Consider the following 27839-nt stretch of genomic DNA (forward strand, 5'->3'; position numbering starts at 1 on the left):
ACACTATGAATGCCTGGGTATACAGGCAAAATACTATTACCAGGTGTCAAAGGCATCTATTGGAAGCCTAAAGAGCATGTTAAATACCATTTATGATTAGTGAACCAATCCATGGAAAACCTATATATAGGAAGCAGTGGAAATATTGGGCCTGGCAACACAAAACTGGGGAAAAGAGGGCCTACGTTACGTAGCAATCAAAAGCGCTCTCAACAGACACATCTTACAATTGTCATGGGAAGCAGACCTAGCAAACTACACTGCACGGGGAGGGCTCCTGGGTCTGACAATATCATACAAGGAGCAAAAATTACATCCCTACCTGAAGCGAGCACTGAGGAGGAAGGCTCTAAAACATCCAATAGGCCAGGCTAGTGCCCCTTCCAACCAAAGAATTAAACCCTGGATAGAAATTCCTAGCCTCTATAATCTGATGCAGAATATGTAATTACAAAAAGGAGTCTCTGCTACATTTAGTCTGCTGTTGCCACGGCTTGCTACAACAACGTCAGAAGCTCCTGAACCGATGTGTCTATCTAAAAGGGTGCGTACATATAAAGAAGTGGTAACAGTCCTGTTCGCCTGCACCGTGCCAACAGCCCTGGCTAAATTTGTGAAATATATGGCTGGGTTGCGTGTTCGGTTATCCGAGAAATAAGGTTTGGTCGAAACCGGAAGAGCTTGTATAGCAGCGACGTAAATAAACAGGAAACGGACTTGCTTTTCAATTTTAATATCAAACTTTCACATATTAGGCAATCAGTTTTCTTAAATCGAGGGGTGCCTAGACACATGGCGGTTGACAGACATCTGATAAAGTCATCTATCCGCAGATTTCTTAACTTAGAATATCTCTCCAGGCGTCAGACTGGATCCGGAAAATCTTTTTTCCCCAGCAATACCTCTGCACGCCGGGAGGTGGCATCGCCCGGCTCCGTCCTGACGTTGTCCACGCAAGTGATGTAAATGGAACCATACAAGACCCTCCCGGCGTGCTGACGTCAGTTTTCTTCTTTTCCGCGTCCTAACGCAAATCCGGGAAAGTGATACGTCTGGCCTGTTTTATTTATGTTCAGGCCTTCTCAACGCCTTTTTGCGTCAAGGAACAGTGTGATGCCTGCGAGCTTCAAGCTGTGCCGGTCCTGCTTGTGACAGATGTCGGCGACAGACCCTCACAATCTGTATGTGGTGCTTAGGCGAGCACCACAACTCCGTGGAGTGCGATGCTTGCCGCCAGCTGCGGCCGAAATCCCTGCGAGAATGCCGCATGAAGCTGCTGTCTGCCTGGATGTTCCGAACGGACCCCTCACGACACCGGTCTCCTTCTCCAGCGGAGACGTCCAGGCGGCGCCAGTCAGAGGACATTCCTGTTCGGGGCAGTTCCCGGGACCGTTGCCATCATTCGCCTACCTCAGGTAAGTATAAACGGAAGTCGCGGAAGTTGTCGGCATCGTGTCGAGATCACAGGGCCTGCGGCTCCCGGTCTTTGCCGGACTCTGGCTCCTGGGAGTCGGACCTCGCATATCCCCCGTTTCTGGGTGCTGGGGCGACTCGACCTGAGATGGAAGACTACTGCAGGGCACTGCAGTCCTTTTTTGCTTTGCCCCCCCTCCCTGGTGCTTTAGGGCCCCACGGGGGGGGGGGGAATTAGGGACTCGGGTCGGGACTCCGACGGTGGGTTTACCCTCTTCTCCGACCGAGTGCCCTCACTCAGGCTCCGGAGTCGCTACTACGTCAGGACCAGGCCCGGGGGGCATCCCACGACATCTAGCCTTTCCACAGCGCCGTCTCACAGCCTTCCGAGTCTCCCTGTGACGTCGCTGGAGGTGGCTGCGGCGCTGTGCACGAGACCGCTTCGGCACACTCTCTCCCCGCAGGTTTCCACCTCGGGGGATGTTGAGTCAACGCCGTTCTGCCTCCGGCTGGGCGAGGCCTTTTCTGAGGTCGCCGACGCCGGCTCAACATCGCCTCGACGCCGGTACCATCTCCGGTTTTATTGGTGGAGGATGTGGTCCTAGTTGATTCCCCACCTCCTGAGTCCATTCAACGCTCTCCTGAGCGGGTGCCAGTGTGGCATTGGCCTACTCATCCTTTTGCTGAGCCTCTGTTAGATGGCCAGATTAGCCGCGTCCGTCACCTACTGATGGCTTGCTGTCACCGCCCCGCTGGGCCATGGAGGCTAGTGGGATGTTTGTCAGGGCTGTTTGCAGGGCTGCAGACATTTTGAGGATGCAGCCACCCTCAGTCTCTAGACCTCCGGAGCCTTTGCTGGATCTTCTCCACCAGGGCGTGGGAGTAATGGAGCCATTGCTGCCATTTGTGGAGTCATTATTTGACATCCTTCTCGGGACGCGGGCGAGGCCTTCTTCGGGGGACCCCGTAGATCGTGCTGTGGCACATCGCGATCGCCTGGCTCCCATCCTGGGGCTGGAGGACTTGTGATTCAGGCAGCTCTCTCTGCCACTCGGTGGTTGGAGTCATGAGGCCGCGAAGTATTTGCATCCGCCAGCTCGGGCATCCGGTCCCAAAACACATTGTGTGTGTTTGCTCAGGCTACATTTGCCCTTTGGCACTCTGTTGAGCAACTCCTCCCTTCCTTGCCGGAGAGCTCTCATGCAGATCTGGCCCGCATAATCCGTGATGGCCATGTTATGGCGCAATTTCCGATTCGGTCTGCCATGGACACCACTGACTCTGTGGGTCAGGCTATGGCCAGGTCGGTTGTCATACACCGCCATGCATGGTTGCGCGATGGCGTTTTCCCAGAGCATGTTCAGGAGCGGCTTAGAGATCTACCATTTGATGGGGGTCACTCTTTTTGACGCCCATGCTGATTCGGCGGTCAGGCGACTCCTGTCCTTGTTTGATTGTCTTCCCAGGTTTTAATCTTCGTGGAGTATTTTTGGTTTCATAACGATGCAGTCACTTTCTTTTTTGTTACCCGTTGTGGGTTACAGATGTTCTGGCTTGTGTGGCTGTTCGGCCGTGTTCTTTCCTTTTTCTGGTACAGCTAGTTAAGCTGTGTTTACCTTTCTTTTGAGCCTCTGCCTACAAGCTTCTCTCAAGAGGGACCCTTCTTTTGTAGGGTTGTGCCTTACACTATGTAGGGTATTTGTTGGCTGTTATAATGCTACTCTTCCTTACCCAGGAAGTTTTGCCGCAAGTTGACTATTCCTACTGTTGTAGGATGTCTCCTCTGGTGAGATCCATGGGGTTGCTTTATCTCCGGGGGTTACAATTGGTTGTCTACGGTTGGTCCGTAGTACATCCCCGCCTCAGTAGGGGCGTTCTTCCCTGCTGTTTCGGTGGGGTTTTGTCACGCCTGGTTTTTCCTGGTGTGTTCTTGCAGCATCGCTGTGCCCGTCTTGCCTGTCTACAGGTAGACATGTGCCCGTGGGGGGCAGGTTCCTCTGTTCCGTTCCGGAACAGTCTGTTCTGTATTCTGTGAATACTTGCCGTTAGGTGCACTCAGGTTGTGCTCTACATCTTTTCTTGTGGCTCAACCACTGTCTGGGTTCTTGCCTAGGGCAATGAGAGTTCCCGCCGGCTCTCTCGGCTGTGTGTTGCCTCCTGCCCCACTTCCCTGTCAGGGTCTCCAGTCCCTTGCTTCTTTCAGGAGAGGGGGTCTGGTTTGTCCGCTCCTGCCCTGTGCATATTTCTTGGTTCTTCAAGGGGTGGCTCTTTCTTTAACTTTCTGCCACCGGATCTGTGCTCCAGCCCAGCTGTTTATTGGGTGTGGGTTCTTACATTTGTACCACTGGTGATGAGTTCCCCACCAGCTGTTTTTCTGGGTGTGAGTTCTTACTCCCATTTCTGGCACAGTTGCTTCATTACGTAACGCAACTGTTCATGTATTCTGCTCGACATTCTCCTTGTTGGGGGAACGGTGTCGGTGTATGCTTTTTGGTGACAGGCTTCTGTCTGTGCCTTCTCTCAATCCCTTACTGGCAGTATTGTGGTTTATGTTCCCGCCTGCCTCACGGGAGTCCAGGTTTCTTCCCCCTCTGGGTACTGTTGTTTTTTCTGCATTCTGTGACTGTTATGCCGCACACTGGGACAGTGGTACCGATTGAACGACTCCCCTCACTTCACATGTGTGGCAACATTCCTGTCTCTGTGTATATGTCGTAGGTTCTACACGCCACAAGGGTGCTCTCATACTAGGTTCTTTTTGCCCTAGTATCTGCCTTCTTGCTCACTCTCTCCTTCCTGGCTTTGCAGGTTATCCCCTCACAGTGGTACCTTTTTGTACTTTTGGCTTCATGCCTGCCTACTGTGCTTTTGCTCGATGGTGACTATTCCGTCTCTGTTGGCACTGGACTCTGGGTTCGGCCCTGCCACGGTTGTCACATGTCCTAGGGGGTCACTTTTGATGTGTGTTTTTTCTTACACACACGGGCCTCCTGTTGTGGCTCCTGTTCTTGGCCGGACAGTCTTCGGACTGTCCCCTATTTCATTTTGGCATCCACTGTGGTGTATGTTCAGGCGGTACCGTTGTCATGTTGTTTTGCCCCTTTGGGGCTTCGTTCCTCATGGATCATAGGGACTGGTGCTGGGATCCTTCTTTAAAGAAGTCATTGCATTGTTTCTTACGTTGGCACTGACCTTTCTAGTTCTATATTTCCTTTCGTCTGTGTCTGGACGTGAGAGGTCTCACACCGTACCTCGCCGGATTTTGATGTCATTGCCGTCCCTTGTTCATGTGCCTTATGGAGTTTTCTGGGTCTAATGTCAGTTGACCTGGCATTGCAGTTCCCACCGTGTTTCGGCAGCCTTTTGACGAATATGTTCTCCTGGAACTTGGTGGTTGTTTCGCAGACCCTCCTCCTATGGGGTATGGCTTTGGTATCCATTCTAAGTTAAGAAATCTGCGGCTAGATGTGTCTATAAGGTGGAAGAGTTACTTACCTTCGGTAACCATATATCTGGTAGAGACAGTCTAGCCGCAGATTCCTTAACGCCCGCCCATCCTCCCCGCTCTGCGAAGGTCTTTTCATATGGTGTTTTTCCACCTAGCCCCACCTTTTCTGGTGGCTTTGGTCTTCCGGAGGTGTGCCCTCGTGCCTAACACTGGTGTAGGGTGTGTTCTGCGTGGGGACCTTCAGCCTCCCCTCCGTCCTAGTGTTTGGTTGGTGGCGTGTTCTCGCACCTTCCTTTGGCGCAAGGGTTGTTGTTTGGCTTTCGAGCCCGTTGGCTCTCCACTCCGTCCACGTTTTTAGGTGGTTAAGGTCTATACTTGTCACTGCCTTCTCATGTTGCTCCATCTGTGTTCCTCACACGTGGAGTTATTCTGTTTTTAATCCCCACCCACACCTGTGCCTCTCTTTCTATGGCAGTCGGTTGGGTTGGGTTCTCTTTGGTGCTACAGTCCTTCAATCTCTGGAGGGTGTGTGTAGTGAACTTTCAGGTGGTCATTCCCTTCTAGTCACTTGTCTTGCGACATGTTGCTTCAATATTGTGGTTCTTTTTATTTCCCTGCTGTGGTGACAAGGTGCCTGGCTTGTCATCTTTTGTGCGGCAGCCGTTACCCCCTCGAGGTGGGGCGCGGCTTGGCAATTTGTTGGGCCCTTGCTTGCAGCAAGTGCTCTGTGAACTTCCTTCAGTCCCTCCGGGTACTGGGTGCTTTTTCAACTTCCTATTGTTTCTCATTCTAAATGGTTTGATTCTCCTTTTTCATGTTACTTATCTTTGTTGTTTCAACGATTTTGCTCTTTTTTAACACACACTGTTCCTATACTATCGCAGTTTTTTGCATGGCTCCACGTTGTGGCGCGGAAATGTTTCCTGTAGAAAACTGACGTCGGCATGCCAGGAGGGGCTTGTATGGTTCCATTGACGTGACTTCAATGGGCCAGGTCAGGACGGAGCCGGGCGACGCCACCTCCCGGCGTGCAGAGGTATTGCTGGGGGAAAAAAGATTTTCCGGATCCAGTATGACGCCTGGGGAGATATTCTAAGTTAAGGAATCTGCGGCTAGACTGTGTCTCTACCAGATAGATAGTTACCGAAGGTAAGTAACTCTTCAGTCACCTCGGTTTCACACTACCGCCTCCCGATGGCTTTAAGACATTGAATTGGACATTTATTTTACAATTGCTGCTAAAACAATTCTCTTTGCATTTTAAAATGAACTCATATTTTCAAACAGTTTTATCATGGCATTCGGCTGAATTTTACTCGCGTTTCCTATTTACAAATGTAAGAAATATTGCAAATGGTTTTAAGTAATTGTGCAATAAAAATTTGTATCCATTCATTCCTTTCGTAATAGGATTTGTGAAAGCCATCCTGATTTTCTGCAAACACCAGGCTGCCACAACCTTGTTCCTTCATACATAATTTAATGTCCAGTAGTCCGTCAGACAAGCTAGACAGTAAGACTGCTTGTCCCCAAAATCCACTTGACTCTGACGATGGATTCCCCTGCTGAACACATTTACTTGTCACTAAACAGCCTTACTCTAATGTTTCAAGCCTTCATACCCTTTTCAAAATTGTTAGTGGGCATCAATCCTGATTTGCACAAATTTATTAAAGTATATTGTATACTTTTAAATTGGCAGTTGTGAAGTTTTCCGATGGAGATATCTTATGTTATATTTAGTGGTAGACCACTCAGATTGTTACTGGTGCCACTGTGATGCCTTTGTTTTGATTTCTTTGTTAAATTTCACCTAAAACGATGGAAGGTCATCACATTTAATTATGTTGATAACCTGTCATTATTCTGAAGGAACGAACTGTCATTAGCTTGTCATGGTAAAGTATAATTGAATCTTAAAGGTTTTTCTTATTAGATTTGATATATTTAGTCACTTGAAATAAATGATTGTAATGTTTGTACATGTATTTTTCGAATTTTGATTTGGAACACACTACACGGTATTTAAGCACAAGACTGGTTGTCACGGGAAAATAACATAATGCATAACTTGTATTTATTTAATATTTTCAGTGGTATTTGTGATCCACAAGCATTAATTTTTTGACGTGATCATAAACATTTTAAAGCTTAGCTTTTTTATCACATACTTTTACTTTAGTTGCTTCAGTCGAAGAAAGTGGTGGAGAGTACATGAACCGTTTTCTCGACGCAATGTTGTTCTTCGAGAAGTCTGAGAGTGAAAAGAAGGTAATACAATATTTATTGCTCTTATTCTACTTTTCCATGTGGGATATTATGGGAATTATTATTATTATTTTTTTTTAAATAAAGCGCATTCCAAATTCATGTCCCCATAGATTCCTCTGTGGCACAGTAATAGTCACTATTAGAATGTTGAGGGCTCCATTGAAGAAAATGGAGTGCTCCGGGCTTCTACTGGCTGGTAGAAGCCCTAAGCATCAACATTCCAATGTTTGCTTTAGACAGCTGTTGCTGTGAACAAAGGCCTCATGGAGCACAGGGGGATTTTGACACCTTTGGGCTCAGTGAGGCCTTTATTTGTATAGCCTTACTTGATACAAATTAGAGCATTGGAATGTTGGAAGCTCCATTAAAAACCGTGGAGTGCTTCGGGCTTCTAATTCACCAGTAGTAGCCTGGAGCTCCAACATTCCAATGTTGTTGTTCATAGATGTGAACAAAGGCCTCACGGAGCCCAAGGTGATTTCAAACCCCTCGGGCTCCGTGAGGCCTTTGTTTTATTTGTTAGAACCTTCTGCACTCTAGTCAATCACCAATGTCCTCACCCATTGTTGATCTGTGCTTGGGTTTGTTTGCATTTCACTTGGAGGGTGTTTCGACACTGGCATAGTTTGGTATATTTTTGGTAGTAGCACTGGTCAACTATAGAGGAAGAGTTTCGAGGCATGACTTAGCTTGGTAGATAGGCACCTGTCTCCTCCTCTTCCATCCCAGTAGGAGTGGTAGTCACTGTTCTTATTCTTTTTGTAGATATGAATGACACAGGCTACCTCTCAGCTGTTCAGAATGTTTCTTTTCTCCCACATTTTCATCCACTTGTTCACCAGTCTTGGGCATCCAGCCAATAGTGGTAGAGGTAGATCAAAAAGCACAGCTTGTGCTTCAATCAAACTTTATCAGGTTAGCTGCTATCTCTGTAATAGATTAAAGTATGATTGATCGTGAGGATTTTCTTCACAAGCATGTTAATGCCAAATAATACTTCATAAGGTGGATAGTTCAGCAATGTTTTCCTCCGCATATTATTTTAAGTCCCCTTTGTGCTAGGCATGTTTTTATGCCATTTACTGATGACCCTCGTATTTGTGGCTGTTTTAAGCATGTTTTTTGTTTGCTCTACTACCCCACTTGAATTAGTTCTAAGGAATTGAAGGAATACTCCCATTTTGGTAAGGTACACACTCCAACCAGCACTACTAAGCACATCAAAACTTATGGAACTGCGTAGTGGCTACGACATTTTAAAACTACAGGAATTTTGTGCTGCCAACATAGCTATATTTATTTGTTGGTCTAAGTAGACCTAGAGGGATAACTTATTTAGGAAGGTTGAGCTGCTTTTGGTGACCGGATTCTAAGTGTGATTTTATTATTGAGCCTTTTATGAGGTGACAGTTTTTGCAGTGTAGTCCACACTGTCAGGTTGCTTCTGACTTCAATGGTCATCAATAATGTTCTTGTTATTTATATATATATATATATATATATATATATATATATATATATATATATATATATATATATATATATATATATATATATATATATTATCTACTGGCGGTCGCCAGTAGATAGTTATAGTTAGGACCCTGTTTCCATAGGAAATCCGCAACATTCTATTTGGAATAACTTTGGCGCCGGTCAATGAATCCTCGCGAAATTTTCAAAATAGGTGGGGCGCTATGCTCCGCTCCTACCCTGAAAGTCTCGGGGAGATTCGTCAAGCCGGGGCTGAGAAAAAAGGGGGGTCCCAAAACGCGTTTTTCCCATGCTTTTTTCCATAGGACATTTAGACACAGCTACAGCCCGAACAGCTGAACAGAGTTACTTGAAATTTGGCAGAGAGGTAGTCCTCAGGTCAAGGAAGTGCCTTTTGTAGGTCTGGTGTAAATCTGTTCAGTAGTTCCTGAGAAAATAGCATTTAAATCAATATATATATGTGGGCGGAGCCTAACCACACATCTCATCCTGAGATCTGATTGGCTGTCAGCACTTCATCCAAGAAGTGTTGGCAGCCATCTTGGGACCAATATACATGATAGCACCTCATTAAAAAGCATTGCCGTTAATAGAAGATTTTAAGACTTTAGTTACATTATAAATCATTTGTTGATGGTACCATACTCATTTTAGGAATTGTGGTATGTTCTAAGGTGATTTCACCATGTGAAAAAGCCTTCTGCTGGGATATCATGATTGAGAGAAAAATATTTTCTCATGCTTTTACCACAGAGGTTTGGAAGGTGATCTATAAGCTAAACTGAGAGCTTATTTTCTGTAAATTCACATTATCTTTCTCAGTCATGTGAGAATGAAGTCTGACATTCTCAGTAAAACATGTACATCCAACAAGGGCAGAGACTGTCAGTTGATTCCTTTGTGTTCTACTGCAGCTTTCCAGAGTGTTCCAAAGAACTACTAGAGCGCTAACCGTCCTACTTATGATAAATGTATGGCACACCTGAAGCCATCTTGCTTGGATTAAAGTGGTAACTCTTAAAACATTTAATTTAAAAAGGAACAAAATGAGGTGGTTCATTTTTCCATAAAAAGTATGATTAGTGCTGCAGAAAGAAAAATTAGGGCACATTTTGAGTGACTTCTCAAATCCTGGCATGCAGACTGAAACATGCACTTTCAATACCAGCAGCAGTTTTCCCTGGTGAGCAGTAGCTTTACTACAGTGATCTAATGAGCAAAAAGAGTGCTAACATTCTGATTTTATGGCAAATGTGTGACACATTTGAATGCCTTCTTGATGGAATCAAAGTAAAAAACTGAAAGTATTTCCTACTGAGGAGACTGCAGTAAATGAGGAAATTAGGAAACTTCATAACAAATAAGTCTCCCAAGATGGCCACCAGAGACAAAAGAGCCCAAATGTAGCCCAAATATCACCCAGATGTAGCCCAAGTATAGCCCAATGACAGAATGTCCAAGAATGTTCTTAAAAACAACTAGAGCACTTACTGTCTTCATTATGACAAAAGTATGGCACACCTGAAGCCATCTTGATTGGAATAAACTGGTAACACTTAAAACATTTAATTTAAAAAGGAACACAATGAGGGGGTTTATTTTGCCATAGAAATTATGATTAATGCTGAAGAAAGAAAATGAGGGCACATTTTGAGTGACTTCTCAAATCCTCTTCTATTTCATTAAAAAATTCTGACATGCAGACTGAAACATGCACTTTTAATACCAGGAGCAGACTTCCATGGTGAACAGTAGTTTTACTACAGTGATCTAATGAGCAACTAGAGTGCTAACATTCAGAATTCATGGCAAATGTGTGACATATCTGAATACCTTCATGATGGAATCAAAGTAAAAAACTGAAAGCATTTCCGACTGAGGAGACTGCAGTACATGAGGAAATTAGGAAACTTCATAACAAATAAATCTCCCAAGATGGCCACCGGAGACAAAAGAGCCCAAATGTAGCCCAAAATCACCCAGATATAGCCCAAATATAGCCCAATGACAGAAGTGTGCAAAACACTTATTATTTTGTGTTTTTGCAGTGTTATATAGTGCAGACTTGTCAGGTATTGGAGTGCTTTACATGAGCATTGGTTACATCACACAAGAACAAATTCATTTTGGTTGTAGACATGGGGAGACTAAGTGATTTGACCAGAATCACAGAATGTCGAGCTGAAGCAGAAACTTCAACCTGGTTCCCCAGTTGCAAAGTCTGCAGTTCTGGAAGTAACACCACATCCTCTCCCCTAAGTGCAACATTTAATCAAGTTGTCAACTAGATAAAAAAACATAAAGATAACAAATAATTTAAAGGTGCTTTGTCGCTATTTGAAAACTCAGAAAATATGTCCTTATTTTAGTCTTTTAGAGCACTAACCATAATTTTGATGCCAATAAGACCCTCTCATATATGTAATTTCTAAAGGAATGCTCTAGGTATTACAGTTTTGATTACATCAAGATGATGTCAGGCGTTCCACACTTTTGTAATAAATATAGAATGTTAGCAATCTAGTTGTTCATTAGGATACTGTTGAGAGGCAGAGGCCAGGGGCACGGACTCTGAAAATTGAAGGCAGGTAGGAGGGTGCAAAGGCAACAATTTAACCACACTGAGCAGGCAGGAAGGGCCGTGGAAGCACAACAGACTATGGAGGGCAGTGGAAAGGGGGGCAGGGGCAACAAACCAACAATACAGGACTTGCAAGAGAGGCTGTTGGAGGGAAGATCTATTACGGGTCAAGGAAGCTAGGGGCGGTCCCCAGAGCCCCGTGAGCCACCACAGAACTGAGCAGGAGAGTGAGTCAGGGACAAAAGGGGCACCTTAATTTGAGCCGGGGTGCCTAGGAACGCTTGCTCCAAAAATGAAGAAAACAGACATATGAGACATGGAATTGGAGGCAGAATACAATGGCAGTTTAATGAGAAGATGCAACTTCAAAGAAACTGCAGAATAGAGACATAAAGTACAAAATACAGAATCCAGATAATCATACAGCTGTCATGATATTCTCTGTATCTCAATTAATGGACTGACAGAGAGAGAGAGAAAACACATCTATAAATGCATCATGAGAAACAAGTTACACCAAGGAAAATGTTACCTAGGGACACTCACATTTACTCTTAGAGCAAGCATTCCTGCAATTACAATACAACATCTTTTAAATGCAAAAGTAAAGAGAACAATGGTTAAACATAACATGACATTTCATATAGGTAAAATAGAATAAGATACTTCAAGCAAAGCAGAGCAAGACATTTTAAGCAAAGGAAGACAAGAGCTCCCAGTTCTTGGGGAAAACCTGCACAGCCTGTTAACCTACATACAGACGGCGAGGTTGTCCGTCGATATCTGTGGGTGCTCCCTTTTTATATCATTTTGTGGGCTCCTTTGCACGCTACATCTACCTACGTATGCTACCCAAAAGCTTCGTCTGCAGATTTTACCAGACATTTCGTCATTTACCCACTTAATGCTGACAATGGACTGGGTGAAAAGGTCAGTCTCTCAGGCCAATCGCTTATCGTAAGTTCCATAGAGCAAGCAGAAAATAATGGGTATTGTACAGGAATTCAATATATTCATGTATAAAATCTCCTCAGTTCTCCTAACTTGACGCTCTGCGGTTGCCACTTCCTTAAAAGCGGGAAACCTGCCCAGGAAGCAAGTACCAGTCCAGGATGCAGCCTACTGTATGTCGACAGCTTCAGGGGGATGTTGAACTTTGATACCGAGCACGGAGCACTCGGGTAGGGTGGGGGCTACTAGTTTGGAGCAGAAGGCCTCGCAGACCTGCCTTCAGACTGCTATACACTAAAATTGCAGAGCTATGGTCAATTTAACAAAGAGGCCTACATATTGAACAGAAGGGCCTACACAGGGGTTTTATGCTGGCTGAGTGGTAAGGATGTCTCAGGATAATTATATAGCAACACAGGACCCGCTGGTCAATTTAATACGGCCTACAAATGCGGCTGGCAGGGCAAGGACAAGGGTCTCATACTTCAGGTGTGGACAGAACGGGCCAGGGGCCCCCTGTGATACAAAATCTACCCTCCTTCAAGGCTGTGGCAATGTAATAGACCATTGTGGGCAGAAGGAAGAGGCAATGGTAGTACAACCATACATGCCAACAGACCCGATTCAGCCAGGAAACGTCCAATGTTTTTAAGCTCAAATGGGCTTTATTTGATCTGTCTCCTGTCTACAATATCCTCTTTTTCAATGTAACTCAAAGGGGAAAATCAATACCCCAGTTTTTTTCAAAATCTCCCTCTTACCAAGTTCAAAATGTTCGCAAGTATGGTACATTGGATCATGGAAGGAAATGGGATAGGGACATGGACTTGGATAACAGAGGACAGGAGAGACATGGAGAGGTGCACCAAACTGACCCTGCAGGGCAGGCATCAGGGTTTGCAGCAGCACAATACACCACACAGGGCATGCAGGACGGGAGTGCAGCACAACAATCCATAGAAAGCAAGAGGGAGGGGACAGGACCATGCACATGGACAACAGAGAACAGAGGGGCAAGAGGCAATGGTAGCTAGCTGACCATAATGGACAGACAGGAGAGAAGGCTGCAGCATAACAGACCATAAAGGGCAGGAGGGACGGATCAGGGGCATTACAATGGAACAGACAAGCCAGGAGGGAGGGAGTAGGGGTCTGCACATGTAAACAGAGGGCTGGGGGCAAGGGGGCAGGGCAGGAGCAGCAAGATGGCCATGGAGGTCAGGCAGGATGGGCACTAGAAGCAAGACACAACATGAAGAGCAACAGTGAGACTGTGATGGCATACACACAGACCATGGAGGGAAGGTGGGAGGGGGTCAGGGGCAGCTAACTGACCACACAGGGAAGGTGGGAGGGGCCATGGCAGCACAGAAGACCATGCATGGCAAGTGGGAGGGTTAGTGGCAGCACAATGGCTATGATGGGCAAGAAGGAGGGTGCAGGGGCATGCACAAAGGACGATGGAGGATAGAAGGGAGGGTCAGGACCTGTGCACAGACAAGAAAGTTCAGGGGAAGGGGCCTCACAACAGACCACACGGGGCAGGCAGGAGGAGCAGTTGCAGCACAACAGACCAGGGAGGGCAGAAGGGTGTGGCAGTACAATGGACCATGTAGGACAGGAGGAAGAGGATAGAGGCATGGCATGTGGACAGGCAGGGTGGAGGTGGCAGGGACAGGTTACAGTCATCTGACAATGCTAGGCAGGTGGGAGGGGAGTGGAAGCTCAACAGAACACTCAGAGTAGATAGGAGTGGCAGGTCCATGGGACATGGTGGGCAAAAAGGATGGAGCAGGGGCATGCACAAAGACATCGGAGGGCAGGGGGAAGGAGAATAGGGGCAGCAAGCTAAGCACAGAGTTTAAGCAGGAGGTCAATGATGGGGCATAGAATTGGGCAATGGAGGGCAGGAGGAGTGGACTGGTACATCATACTAAATTGAGGGCAGTGGCAGCACATCAGACCATGCATGGCAGGAGGGAGGAGGCTAGTCCATGGATTCACACAACAGAGGATAGGGAGGAGGGGGATGGGGCAGCAAGCTAACTGTTCAGAGAAGGCGGGTATTAGAAACTTTATTGTTTTTAAAACATTTTGTCTGTGCAAACTACTTAAAATATGAACAAGTATGCAGCATAATCTCACTTTTATTCAGGAAGAAGAAGACGTTAGTGACTGTGACTCCGGGCTCACTTGGCAAAAACACCCCCTGACCCTCCACCCCCTATCGCAAAATGTAATGCCCGTGAAAAGGGTAGGTGAACACAGTGTTATATAGAACATAGTCCTGAGAGCACGATTGAAAATGAAAACTAGATATAGTGTATGGTATAAACTATGCACCAAAAAGTGTGATATAAGATGAACCAGGCGTGAAATATAATATGCAATACATTGTGCGCAATGACAGATTCATTGGAGAGCGCGAGATAGCACAGGCACTAGCGCGTGCTATGCGATATGCGCCTTGGAGTGTAATATGCACAGGGCAGTGTTGTGTAACCTAACTAGTCTCTAAAGTTGTAATATAAAATATGTGCTGGGGAGTGTAACGTTGCATATGCACTGTGACAAACATATGGATCCCAAATTGTAATATGTATGGCATAGCACTGTGCGTTATAACATAGGCATCGAGGAAGGCACGTTAGATGGGGCAATATAACCCGTGCGAAGACAAGTGTGGCATGACATTTTCACGGGGTGGTGTTACAGTGCACATGGGCTAGAGAGTGTCATAGCATATGCACTAGCTAGTGGAATACAATACAGAGGTGTGTGGCACTCGGCAGGCAATGGTGGGTGTAACACAGCATTGGGCTCTGTCAGGAGCGCGCTGTGACTCGCAAGTGATGTTCGTCCCCTTTCCAGAGAGTAAAATAAAAAGTATTACACATCCGGCAGTGGATGTGTGTTTTATTAACTGTGAGGGGGGTTTCTTGCATAGTTTTGGTCGAATTTTTGTCGAATCCCCTTTGAATGGCTTGGTGTGCATGTGTATTAAATGTGCCCGTCAATAGCTACCCATGTTTGTATAAATAAACGACAAGGGTGTCTACCGGGATTAGGCACGGTAGAGCATCAGACATGTCAGAGCTTCACTAGTGGTGTAAATACATTCCACGTGGATTAATTGCATGCATAGTCGCCTTTTAATGAATATCACGCAAATCGTCATGGTGATAGGTACGTACGGTTTGTCCAGCATGTCCTAGGTGTGTCTATAAATATATATTTTTTAAAAATAATAAAAAACAGTGGCCGGCCCTGGGGATTGGGGTCAAAAAAATATAATTAGGAGACAGGCCCTGGGGGATGGGGTCATCAGGGCCAATAAATTAGAATAAGAAGGGGAACCACACAGCCCCCCTTCTTAAAAAAATAAAATAAATAAAAGACTGGCATCGTGCCGGAGGCCATGCCCCCTCCATGCAGCACTCTGCAAACGCGCCCCCAACAGGCATCTCCAGTATGCGCCAGGGAGCTGCGCTGCAGACAGGTGTTCTGAGGCCAAGCCCCTTTTTACACCTCTCTGCAACGCAGCTCTGTGGCGCTTACTGGAGGTACCTAGTGGTCTAGTGTGACCCTAGGGACCCTTAGGATTCAAGGGGACTTAATCTCTCAACTTAGAACAGCCACAGGGCGCGTTTACACAGTGGTGAAGGGAGGGGACGGGGCCTGAGGTGACGTGTGCAAACACGCACCATGGCACGTTTTAAATTTGGGATATAATTTCCCTTCAATACTGAGGGCCCCTGGGGCTAACTAGCCCACCAAGTGCTTCCAGTAAGCGCCACTGAGCTGCATTGCAGAGAGGTGGTCCAGGCCGTGCCACTTTTTACACCTCTCTGCAACGCAGCTCTGTGGCACTTACTGGAGGTACCTAGTGGGCTAGTTGGACCCTAGGGACCCTCAGGACTCAAATGAACTTAATCTCCCAACTAAAAACGGACACAGGGCGTGTTTACACAATGGTGAAAGGAGGGGACGGGGCCTGAGTTAACGTGTGCAAAAACGCCCTGTGGCCTGTTTTAAGAGGTAGTTTTAATCCCCATGCCCTATTATATACTAGGGGCTTATAGAGGAGGTAAGGCTAATCACAGGGGGACCCCAACGCATAATGTTCCCTAGTGTATGTAGGTGTTTTCACTGTATTCTAAGTGTCTTTTAACATAGCACTGGCTCTAGGACTGGTTAGTCAGACTCAGTTACCACCAGTATCCGTCTGAAAAAGTTGAGGGTACAGGATGATTTTGCAACAAGGCTTCTTTCTGCTCTTCTTTTTGTTCTTTCTGCACGTTATCCTTCTTCCTGCACTTATCTTCGTATTTGAGGACTTCTGTTGCTTCTTTCTGCACTTCTTTTGTTTCTTTCTGTGCATTTTTTCTTCTTTCTTCACATGTCCTATCTCTGTAGGCATAGTTAGAAATTAGCATTTAAAAAACCTTTGAAATTAACAGAAAAAACCATAGGTTTCAGGCACGTTATAGTTAGGAATTAGCATTTAAAAAACCTCAGAAATTCACTGAAAAAACCATAGGTTTCAGGGGTGTTATAGTTAGCTGGACTTTTCACTTGTACAAAACCATTGAAATTCCCCCGTTATAGTTAGTTCAGCTAACTATAACTCGCGCGCCCGCAATGCACTGCTGATGACGTCACATATTACATCACTCATGACATGGTCAGTGACATCACTCATGACATCACTGATGACATCTCAAATGACATCACTGATGACATCACTGATGACATCATCCTTGTGATAGAGTGGCAGACCTCCTCTCACCCTAATATAACCTTTGATACACACATTCAAAAATAGAGACTAAAATTTTCAAAACAATGGACATACCAATACCAGTTACAACAACCTCTTCAGTAATTCTAAGATCCACATACACATCCACTCATTCACCAACAGTCCAATACAGTCACTCATACATGTACTCACTCATCATATGTACTCATACACCTATACATCCTGTTACACAATGCCACTCATCCATAGAGTTACTCACACACATAGTCACTCATGCTAATAAAGAATCAAACATACATTTACTTGCATATACAGTTATACACACACCACCACACTTACTTCTACGGAAACTTACACATACTTAGTCTTTTAAACAATCACTTATAGAAACACATACTTATTCACACAGGAACTCTTTCAATCTCTCACTCTCACATATACTCACATATATACACCAATAGTCACATATACTAGTTTAAAACATATGTAGTTACTCATAAAGACACTATTGAGACAGTCATTCACTCACTAACACAGACATACACACACTCATCCACCCATACAGTCCTGCACACATACTGTGTTCAACACATACAAACAGTGAGTCACTCATTCATGCACCTATGCACTACGTAATACCCCCACCGAACCATGCAGACACTCAGACTGATACTCAAAAAACCAACTAATAACCTATATAGACACCCATGTAGCTACTCACCAACCCATGCAGCCACTTATACACAAAGTGAGAGACTGATACAGATATTTACATATTTAAACATTACTCACTAAGCCATGTATTCACTATGATACACTTAATCAGTCAGTTACACAATCAATTTTTCAAAAACAAATCATCCATTTAGACACTTATATACCCATTTATTCTTCCATCGACCTTGAGATATACATATATAAAACATATTTAATTTTCAGAATAACATACATTCACTGGATGATGTCATCAGTGATGTCATCAGTGATGTCATTTGAGATGTCATCAGTGATGTCATGAGTGATGTCACTGACCATGTCATGAGTGATGTAATATGTGACGTCATCAGCAGTGCATTGCGGGCGCGCGAGTTATAGTTAGCTGAACTAACTATAACGGGGGAATTTCAATGGTTTTGTACAAGTGAAAAGTCCAGCTAACTATAACACCCCTGAAACCTATGGTTTTTTCAGTGAATATATATATATATATATATATATGTGTAAAAAATCTTGTATGTACCAAACCAATCCTTTCATGTGCTGCCCTGAGCCCATCTGTACTCGGGAACTATTTATACTTCACCAGAAAGCCAAGAAGTGGGTCTGTCTTTGTTTGTGCTTTTATTGTGGGTGACTTTTGGGTCCAATTTAGTTTATGACTGGATCCTTGTTTCTTTCTACGTTGCGGACATGTACTGCAACTTGAACAGCGGAAAAGTTCTTATTGAGTGCATTATCAAGAATACTCAGGCTCTTTCTACTGCTGAACAGTCCGTGGAGTATCTTTTCATGCCTACTGCAGGAAGTACTGTTCCCTCCATATAGAAAACACTATTGTATTGATTGGATGCTTTTACTGATGAAGTGTTTAGAACTGCCTAATAATACTGAAGAAATTCTTGGGGTCCAGATTACACGTCCTGCACCATGTTGTCCTAAGACCCAAGTAGTGACTGCACCTTTTTGCGATCAGGATAGTGGCGCTGCCAAAAATGATCATACTTTCTAGATTCCCAAAGTCATTGTTCAAGGGGCATGACCACTTGTTTGTTAAGCTGGTAGGGAAGAAAAGTGCAGCAGAGAGGAAGCCGAAATACTAAAACGTGCCTTATTAAAAAGAGGGGGTGGCCCTGCCAGATTTAGTATTGTATTGTCTCCCCTCACTACCACAGCACACGTTGTGATGTGTAGCAGATGGATCATGAGCAAAATGCGGTCTCTTGAAGGAACGCTTGAATACGAAAATCTAGGACTCCCCCCTACTGACTGGGAATCACTTACTGGTTGATGCTTGTTGCCTGGTCTGGGTAATGGGGCAGATCTGGTACTCGGCAACAAAAATAATTCTAAAATAATTGTGCCTTCTGGTCAGGCCATGTTCCACCTCTGTAAATTGTAGGATATTAAAGTGGTGACTAGAAGGCAGATATCTTACAATGGGCGACCGGTTTTCAAAATGTGAATTTCTTTCTTCTCAGTTAGTGTTGATGGAGTTTGGGGGTGTGCACAGTGTGATGACTTCAATTTATAAGACTCACAGGGATAACTAAATTAACTTGGGTGTCATTTCCACAGCAGCAACAGGAAATTACTACCGTTGGTGGGGAAGTTAAGTGGATATTAGAACTGTGTGCAGCATTCGGGTGGACAGGCTTTACTGACATTGGTAGTTGGAGCTAAAGATACAGCCTTGATTTGGATTGGTACCCATCCCAAACATGTCTTGTACTGTGAGATTTGTTACTACAGTTTAAACTGCCTTCATAGAAATTATCTAACCCCTAAAATGCTCCGGAAAGAAGAGGGTGATGATGAAGTGGTTCAGAGAGGTGCAAACGTTCCTAACTGAAGTAGTGGACATGTTGCAGATGACAGTGGGGCAAATGGATATGATGAGCTCGAGTTTGTATTTTATTGGTATGATTGCATGATTCACACAAGGGTGAACAAAGTACGAAATTATGTTGCTAGGGCTATTTGCACTATGGAGGATTGTGATACACTGGTTGTGACGCGCAGACCTAGACAACAATATTGATCAAGGGGCATACAGGAGTGCACATTAGAGGAAGATTTGGCAATAGCTCTCGCAGATTTAGTAGACTGGCAGATGCTCCTTCAATGGTTGCTAGACCCTAGTGGTAGACCACTTAAAGTTGCACGAAGGTACTCTGGTAAATTTCTTAATCGAACTGAGAATGTCAGTGGTGGGAATGGAGGGCCTAGTGGGTTTTGGACATGGATATATAGGGGTCACCCAGCTTACTGGAGACACATTCTGACATTTTGTGATCGAGGAAAGTTTTTACAGATTGTTTTTTGTAAAATATTTCATTGGGTGATTACTTGATTGAACCTACGGTCAGAGGATGTGTCATGCAGATGCATATCAGTCACAGGAGTAATTAATAGTCGAAGGACAGTACACTGTAATCTAAGACATTAATTGTGAATGCTTGTGACTGAGGGTAATGCCGCCGTCTTTGTTCTTTATAAAACAAAGTTTAATTTAAAAAAAAAAGAATTTTGATATGAAATTTCCTTCATAAGAATCATCTATGTGGATCCGTTTCCTTCTGACTTTTCCTCTTTAAGACAGATATTTAAAATCATTGGAAAGAACTGAAAATTCATCCCTTTCGCAAAGCATATTCCCCAGTCTATAATTAGGCTGTGCTAGGTTTCAGCCTGCTGCATTTTCTATCCTATTCTGATGGTTGCTTTCCACCCCAAATATGTTGCTGTGAGATCTTTACCAAAATACCAAATTAACCAAGCATTGGCAAAATAAATAGGTTTGGCCTTTGCAAGCGGGCAAACGTTTTTTTGTCCACATATGCTACATTAAAAAGGAAATAAAATGGAAAATATACCGACGCGTCAATATAGCAGCCATATGCATGTAATAAAATGTTAAATTTAACGAAAAAGGTAACCATCTCTTATAATTTAAATCGGATGGGTGCTTCCTTGCATCCAGGTATATTTAGAAGAAGGTAAGTATATTGCTTTTCTCTGCATTAAGTTCCCTAGCTGCTGCATCTGTCCAGGGCATTTCAGAAGTGGCACAAACACTGAACGCCTATCTGGTAACAGTTTTTTTTCCCCCATATCTAGTTTGGTTTACTCTGAAATTCGAGAATATATATCTACAGTAAACCACGCCTATTCACAAAACTTTGTTTACCATGCCCAATGAGACCTTGCTAATGAAGAGTTACACTAAAATATATATTTTCTTATGTCTCCTCCCACAGTCTGCTAAATGCACTTTTACTTTACAGGCTTTGTCAGAAAAGATTTCCCAACTAGAAGAATTATGCATCAAGAAGGAAAGGTTCATTCAGTCCAATAAAATGATAATTAAATTCCGTGAAGACCACATAGCCCGCCTGGAAAAAGTTCAGCGAGATGCACGAACCTCATTTTTGGATGATGAACAGGATAATTATATTACAGAGCTGAAGCAGGAGGTCCGAAATTTGAAAGAACAGGTAAAGAGTTACACTCTTAAGGGTTTTCCAGAAAAAAATGTAGGTTTCCTCAACAAGTGCTGCAAGAATGGACTTATCATTGGACTTTCAATCCAAATAAGGTACTCTTGTGTCCTGGTTCTTTCCTATTCTTAACATGTCATGTGCCACGTAGCAATGTAGTGTGGGTCGAGGGGGGCGGTAGATAAATGCTGCTGTCCAATATGGAATCATACCCCGTGGGGTTTTTTTATGGGGCATTTTTCTTATCTGGACATGGGTGTGTCCACGTCAGTGGCTTTCTTTTTCTTGCCAGTTGGTTCCAATCGGAACCTGTAGTATTCACCAATTAAATAATAGCAAAGAATATGTATGGCGTATTTTGGGTCTTCGGGTCTTTTTTGTTGTCTTTTTCCACATCTCTTTATAGTTCGATAATTTATGCTATGATGCTCAAATGCAGCAGTTGTACACCTATCCTCTATGACTCTGAGCTGATGAACAGTCATCAGATGCCGGTCTGCGCTTGGCTGCTGTAGGTGTGAGGTTTGGAACTAGCTAACATGCATGTAAAGCAAGGGTACACTGATCCCGAAAGACATGTTGGACATTATTGCACTATTTGAAACCGTGTTATGACCCTTGGCAAAGCAAGCTTCTAGAAAGACATTCTGTTTTTACAGAATATTTGTTGTCCTCCCATCCTCAGTAAAGCTTTGTGGAAGAGTCCTAGAAAGTGGAGAACCTTTTAGAATGAAATATTGCAAAGCCTTTTATTTGTGAGAGGGGTTGTCAGTTGTTACTTGCAATATTCTAGGTAGTTAATGTCATTTACCACTGGTGTTCCAGAGCACAGGCTGATATTAAACTTGAGTCGGAACACTAGTTCCTTTCATTGGTGTCTTACCTCTTCAGAGGCGTCGAGTAGTTGAGGCTTGTCTCAGGAGATGCTGGAGGGGTTGTAACTCGGATACTGTATTACTCAGATTGTTACACTTTGAACTCAATGTTCAGTCAGTGTTTTACCTGTGAGAAAGGATAGATCTCTTTATGTATATGGAAGTTAGGGCAGGTGAAATAAAAATACACAAACACCTAGAAGGTTCTATGATCTTCTTTGATTGGGAAGCAACCACAAACACTGTTCTAGTGCATATCGGACGAGGCACCATGGCAAACATAACAAGGCCTAATCTCTAATTTTAGGCTATAAATAACATTCTGTAAGCTTAAACTTTGTACAAGACTCTTTGTTCACAAGCCGCTAGTCAATGGTGTAGATGTGTCTGGTGCAATCCAGGGATTGTGGAAACATTTTAAATGGTGCTTCCAACTGAACTGATGCTGGACTGGGATGAGCACCTACTTATGATCTATTTGACACCAGGCTTGGGACCCATATCTCAAAAATATGCTGGTTAAGGTCAAGATGTTTGATTGGTGCTGGCCACCCAGAGGGATGTGGGGCTCACCAGTTTGGAGTGCCAAATTAGAATATAAAAATAGCTGTTGGAATCGATGATTCAAGTATTAATTTCAGAAACAAACATGTTAGAGACAAAATTCCAATTATTTCAGACTGTGGGCAAAACAGCCATTGTGGCAAATACCTCATGGCCTTGGGGTGAAGTGGAAACCTGTGTCAATTTCCGTGGCTAGCAGTGGGCATATATATTCGGGCTCTCTTACTATCCGCAATGCTATTCGATGGATCTGGGGTGTTACATTCTTACTACACTCTGACCTGGAACGTTGTCTGCAGATTCTTGACCTTCTGGTCATACTGATGCATCTTGGGTCAATTCTCCCAAGCTAGGGTGGAAGGGTCCTGTGCGGTCTTACTCCTGCCAGACTTTGGATGACCTCTGTTCATGTTTCTGTCAGGTGTTGCTTTCTCTTTGTTGCTCTGGTCATTAGCCTGTTGCATTTACCGTTAATAAATGTATTGGTGATAAATTAAAATCCTAACAAACGTCAGAAGATACAAAGATACTTACAAAGAAAGAATTTCGAACCATAGGCCTTAAATTCATGATACAGAAATGAAAAGAAATTGTAATTACCAATAGGTTTGAATAAAAATCCACTTGTTAAAATAACATTGAAATGCATTACAGCACCATCCATTAGTTTTACAGTGCACACAGTAATTTCACTCGTATAGCACATATTTCATGAGCTATATAGTCCACTTGTGAGAATCTGAGCTTTAGACATTTATCATCAAATTGCCAATGTATATTTTTGCAATATCTCCTGCTAAATACGTTTTCGTTGCGTTTACAGCTTGTTTATGTTCAGATGAGGACTCCAATTTGCCCTTAGTGGCATTTTTGCCTGCTTGCAATTTTGCAGGGCTTTGAAGGCTTACTGTTATTGCTAATTGCCATCTGTGATGGCACCTTTACAACTAGGCTCCTTGCTATTTCCGTGATCCAAGATACCTTATGCCGACAATTGTTGTAGAAGTAAATAAATGTATAAGAATATGACTTAAAACCGAAAAGTGTCTTAATCTTGGTTCTTTCCGATATTGAAATGTTTAGTTAAATCAGCCGTGTTGAGATTTTGACACTTTTTCGGCTTGTGACCCTGCCACAGGTAGAACACCACCCTAGAGTAGCAAAATATGCAATGGAGAATCACAACCTCCGAGAGGAAAACAAGCGCCTCCGGGCTTTGCAGTCAGTGAGGAGGGCTGAGGAAATTGATCAGCAAACCATGATGGACTTGGAGAGAGCTTTCCTGGAGGCTTCTGCAGCTGAAAGCAGAACTGGAGGTAAATAAATGTGATATGCCAAATAGATCAAGTGGAAGGGAGGAATGTTGTGGTGGGTATCTTCTGTAGCTACAGAATTCAGACCTTGTGCTTTTAGTTGGGTCTTCTACAACTGACCATGGTTAATTTGGTTTTGAAGACTCTGCTTCTCCTTTGTTTCAATTACTTAGGTATGCCAATGCATTCAACCCCAATTCCAACTGAAAGCAATTCGTTGGTATCTATGGAAAGGCTGAAGGCGCGTCTTTCACAAATGCAGAGTGAACTGGCCACTTCAAAACAAGAATATGAAGAATTCAAAGAAGTCACAAAGTAAGAGGAAAGCCTAGGTGCATGTATATTAAAATGCATGTCATATATGTGTCTTAAAAGCTTCTCAGTTTGTTGTTATGCAATAGGGTTCCATTTCATTGCATACTAATCCGTTCTCATCATATTCAGTGCGTGACGCAGGTGAACATCTGTGTTTAGAGTTGAAGATTTTGCAAACCCTAATAATCCAGTCCTAGCAGAAAGAAGCACCGGTCTCTGCATTTGGCTTTTGTGATAGCAGTTACTAATTACAATTTTAGAGTGTATGTGCCTTGTGTGAGAGGAATGTAATCTGAGTTAAAACTTCATGAGCAGTTGAAGACATCGGCATGTTAGCAGTTGATCGTCTGTCTACTCTTACTGCTGCTTCTGATCCAAGTGTCGTATCTTCTCCTTAAAATTCCATTACAGATTACAATATTACCTGTACCTCCTTGCCCTGTTTTGACCTGCTTCCTAGAGTTTGTGTCTTTATTCTCTGTCCTAAACCTTATTCCCTAAAATGTTGTCCCTATCTTTATGGATGTCCTTGTCATTTATATCATTTTACTTTCATGTTACGCATGAATCCCCGATCTACTTATGCCATCATGATAGATGATGCACTCTCCAATATATTTGTTCTCTGGTGCATTAGCCTGTGTTATGCTGACCATTGAAGTGTTCTTACTCGCACCTCTTCTCTCCCCTACCTTTTAATGCTGATCTCTGTCCCATAGTAAACTGGATGGAGGGTCTTCAGAGACTGTCTGAATGAAATACCTGTGTAGCGGAGGGCTTGGCATGCTGAGTAAGGTGAGGGATGGAACTGAAGGGCACAGGATGGCTAAAGAGAGAGAAAAAGAGAAAGTAAAGGAAAGAATAGAGGGAAAACATGAAATGAGAAGGCAAATAAAATCAAGACCCAGAGAGAAAAAATGAACAAGAGACAAAGTAAAGAAAGTCAACAGTGGAGACAAATTAGAGACAACTAGAAAAAATAAAAGATGAGTAAAGATCTGGAGAGACGGAAAAGCAGGAAAGCATGAGTCAAGGAAAATGAATTGAAAAAGTGAAAAAATGGATAGACTTTAATGTGTTATTTTACTAACTTTGATGATCCAGTGTAATATCTGAGATCTTTACCCTTTCCCTCACGGCACTACCTCCTTCAAAACCAAATAGATTTTTTTTTTAACTCTACCATTCTGGTGATAGGAAGAATATTTCTACACTCAAGTCCCTTTATTGTTTGCATCCAACTCCCGTCCCAGTAGATTGCTGTCTTTGTCTCACCCTCATTTTCAAGACGTTGAAAGATTGTGAAGGAATGCTAGTTTTCATCATGAAGTGCTCCTTCACAAATGCCTTGTTTACGGTTTCCCAAAAGGCACACAAGTGAATACTACAACCTTTTGGTGAATGGAATAAAAGGATGAGTTACATCAGCACACAAGTTCCTAAACACAGGAAAATGTGCCTTTTATGTCTTAAAATAATGAAGGAAAAGAACACTCACATTATTGCTGCCTGGAGTTTCTCCTCTTTGTAAACCATACTCTTTTTCGTAAGAACTCCTGATTAGCCGTGCATCAACCGCATTTCCTTCTTTGACGCAAACCTCCATCATTGATCTTTGTTATCAGTAGCACATTGATGAACCTTCACTTGTCAGTGGCAAGTTCTCTAAGTCACTCACTCTCTCGTTCAAACAACTGTGAAATGGTTAATAACTTAAATTTAATTTAAACCTATTGGTCTCCATGGACTACAACAGCAACATCAGTGACAGTGATCCCCTCCCTACAGTTGCCAATTAGTGTACCATTCACTTTAACTTTGACTTCACAGGTATTGCTTATTAAGACCAAAATTGCATAACAGCATCTTACATGACAATGAGGGAGATTTTCTCTTTAAATATTTTTTATGTTTTTTTAAACTTTCTACATACTCCATATACAAGTATTACATGAACAATCATTCCTTTGCAGCCATCGAAAGGTTTCTTAAAAAATGTCCAAAAGCCACTCCAGACTGTTGTTCCACGCCCCTTACGCAGTCTCAAATTTATTAGGACTGCCCTGAATTTTATACATGACTTTGTCTCTCTATTCATATTTCTAGACCACATTTCTAAGTCTGCATTGGTTTACATTCCAGATATTTACTGTCTTGCTACAACAAGTGCCACAGCCATTAACAGCCTGTGGTACCTGATAAATTCTAGATCTTTCCACAAGCCCAACACTGCAAATCCGAGCAGCAAGTCCAAAGGGGTACATCATACTTCATACAGCGTCCTCAACAATAATCCACACAAATTCTGGATCTTTGAGCTATGCCATATTATGTGTTAAAAAGTACACTCCTGACCACGATTACACACGCAGAGTGAGGAGCTGATGTATCCAAAGGACTGAAGCTGAGTTCTGGAGTAGTATCCAGTGTGGTTTCCATTTGAATGAATTTGAAACTTGCCCTAATGACGATGTTCCTAGGCTATGCTAAAGCCAATCAAACTCATCCAAGCAGCCCACATGGCCTTTAAATTATGGAGTGTGCAGGGCAGTTTGCAAATTTCTTATATATTACAGCCAGTCTTCTTCCTCTCTTTTGTTAGCAGTCTGTTTTCTAGTAAGGAACTGTTTGGAAACTCTTTTCCAAATTATTGCATTTGCCTACTGCATGACACAGTTGTTATCTCAAGAATTGCCTGAGGGAATTAAGTCTTGGTTGAATTTCATAAAGGACCATATTGCCTTCCTTTCCCAAATATTCTAGGTTTAATATGCCTAACCGGTCCCATGCACGAACTCTTGATAGGTCAGCCACTTCCTTCATGTGGCTTCCCGGCACCAGAGTGGTTTCTCATGCTTTCTTTCCTCTTGAACCCACAATGAAGTAAGACGCCAAGCTTTTATTACTACTGCAGTTGGAATAGACAGGACATATGTGTGTGTGTGTGTGTGTGTGTGTGTGTATATGTATATATAATATATAAAAAATGACTTTCCTGTGGTACCTACCATCTACTTCTTACCAAAGATCCACAAAGATCCTATAAATCCGCCTGGAAGACCCATCATCTCGGCAAGGAATGGATGTCTGGAACACACATCTCAATATCTGGACTTCTTCTTAAAAAGTATGGTGAAGGCCCTGCCCTCATATGTGAGCGACACAAGTGACTTCCTACGTAAGATCAATAATATAATTTGGAAACCCAGCTTTTTATTAATTGCCCTTGATGTAAGCTCACTATACACAAGTATTCAGCATGTAGATGGCTTAAGGGCATTGGAATACTTTTTGGACAAATCGATGGGTAACCTGACGGATCACAAATTGATGCTAATTGAAATGGTTGAGTTCTGTTTGATCAATAACATCTTTATGTTTAACAACCTTCTCTACAGACAATTAAGAGGAGTTGCGATGGGGGCCAGCTTCTCCCCAAGCTATGCATGTTTACACATGGGTTGGTGGGAGGAGCTGGTCCTCATGACGGAACACACTGAGGTTATGACAGTTAATGTTAAGTTATGGCTACGCTATATAGACCATCTATTCATTGTATGGGATGGCAGTCTAGATAGCGCACAGGATTTTTTACAGGCCATTAACAAAAATGATTTAAATTTACAATTCACTGC

General features: G+C 43.4%; 1 protein-coding gene across 1 annotated transcript in view; it reads left to right on the forward strand.

Annotated features, from left to right (window-relative positions):
* KIF15 (kinesin family member 15) overlaps window positions 1-27839 on the forward strand; it is a 322611-nt gene that overhangs the window by 215163 nt on the left and 79609 nt on the right. The window contains exons 12-15 of the mRNA XM_085631096.1: window positions 7044-7132; window positions 20925-21134; window positions 23715-23892; window positions 24063-24204. Coding sequence (XP_085487222.1) covers window positions 7044-7132; window positions 20925-21134; window positions 23715-23892; window positions 24063-24204 — 619 coding nt within the window. The remainder of the gene's footprint in view (window positions 1-7043; window positions 7133-20924; window positions 21135-23714; window positions 23893-24062; window positions 24205-27839) is intronic.

Source organism: Triturus cristatus, chromosome 10 (genome assembly GCF_964204655.1).
Source record: "Triturus cristatus chromosome 10, aTriCri1.1, whole genome shotgun sequence".
Lineage (NCBI taxonomy): Eukaryota > Metazoa > Chordata > Amphibia > Caudata > Salamandridae > Triturus > Triturus cristatus.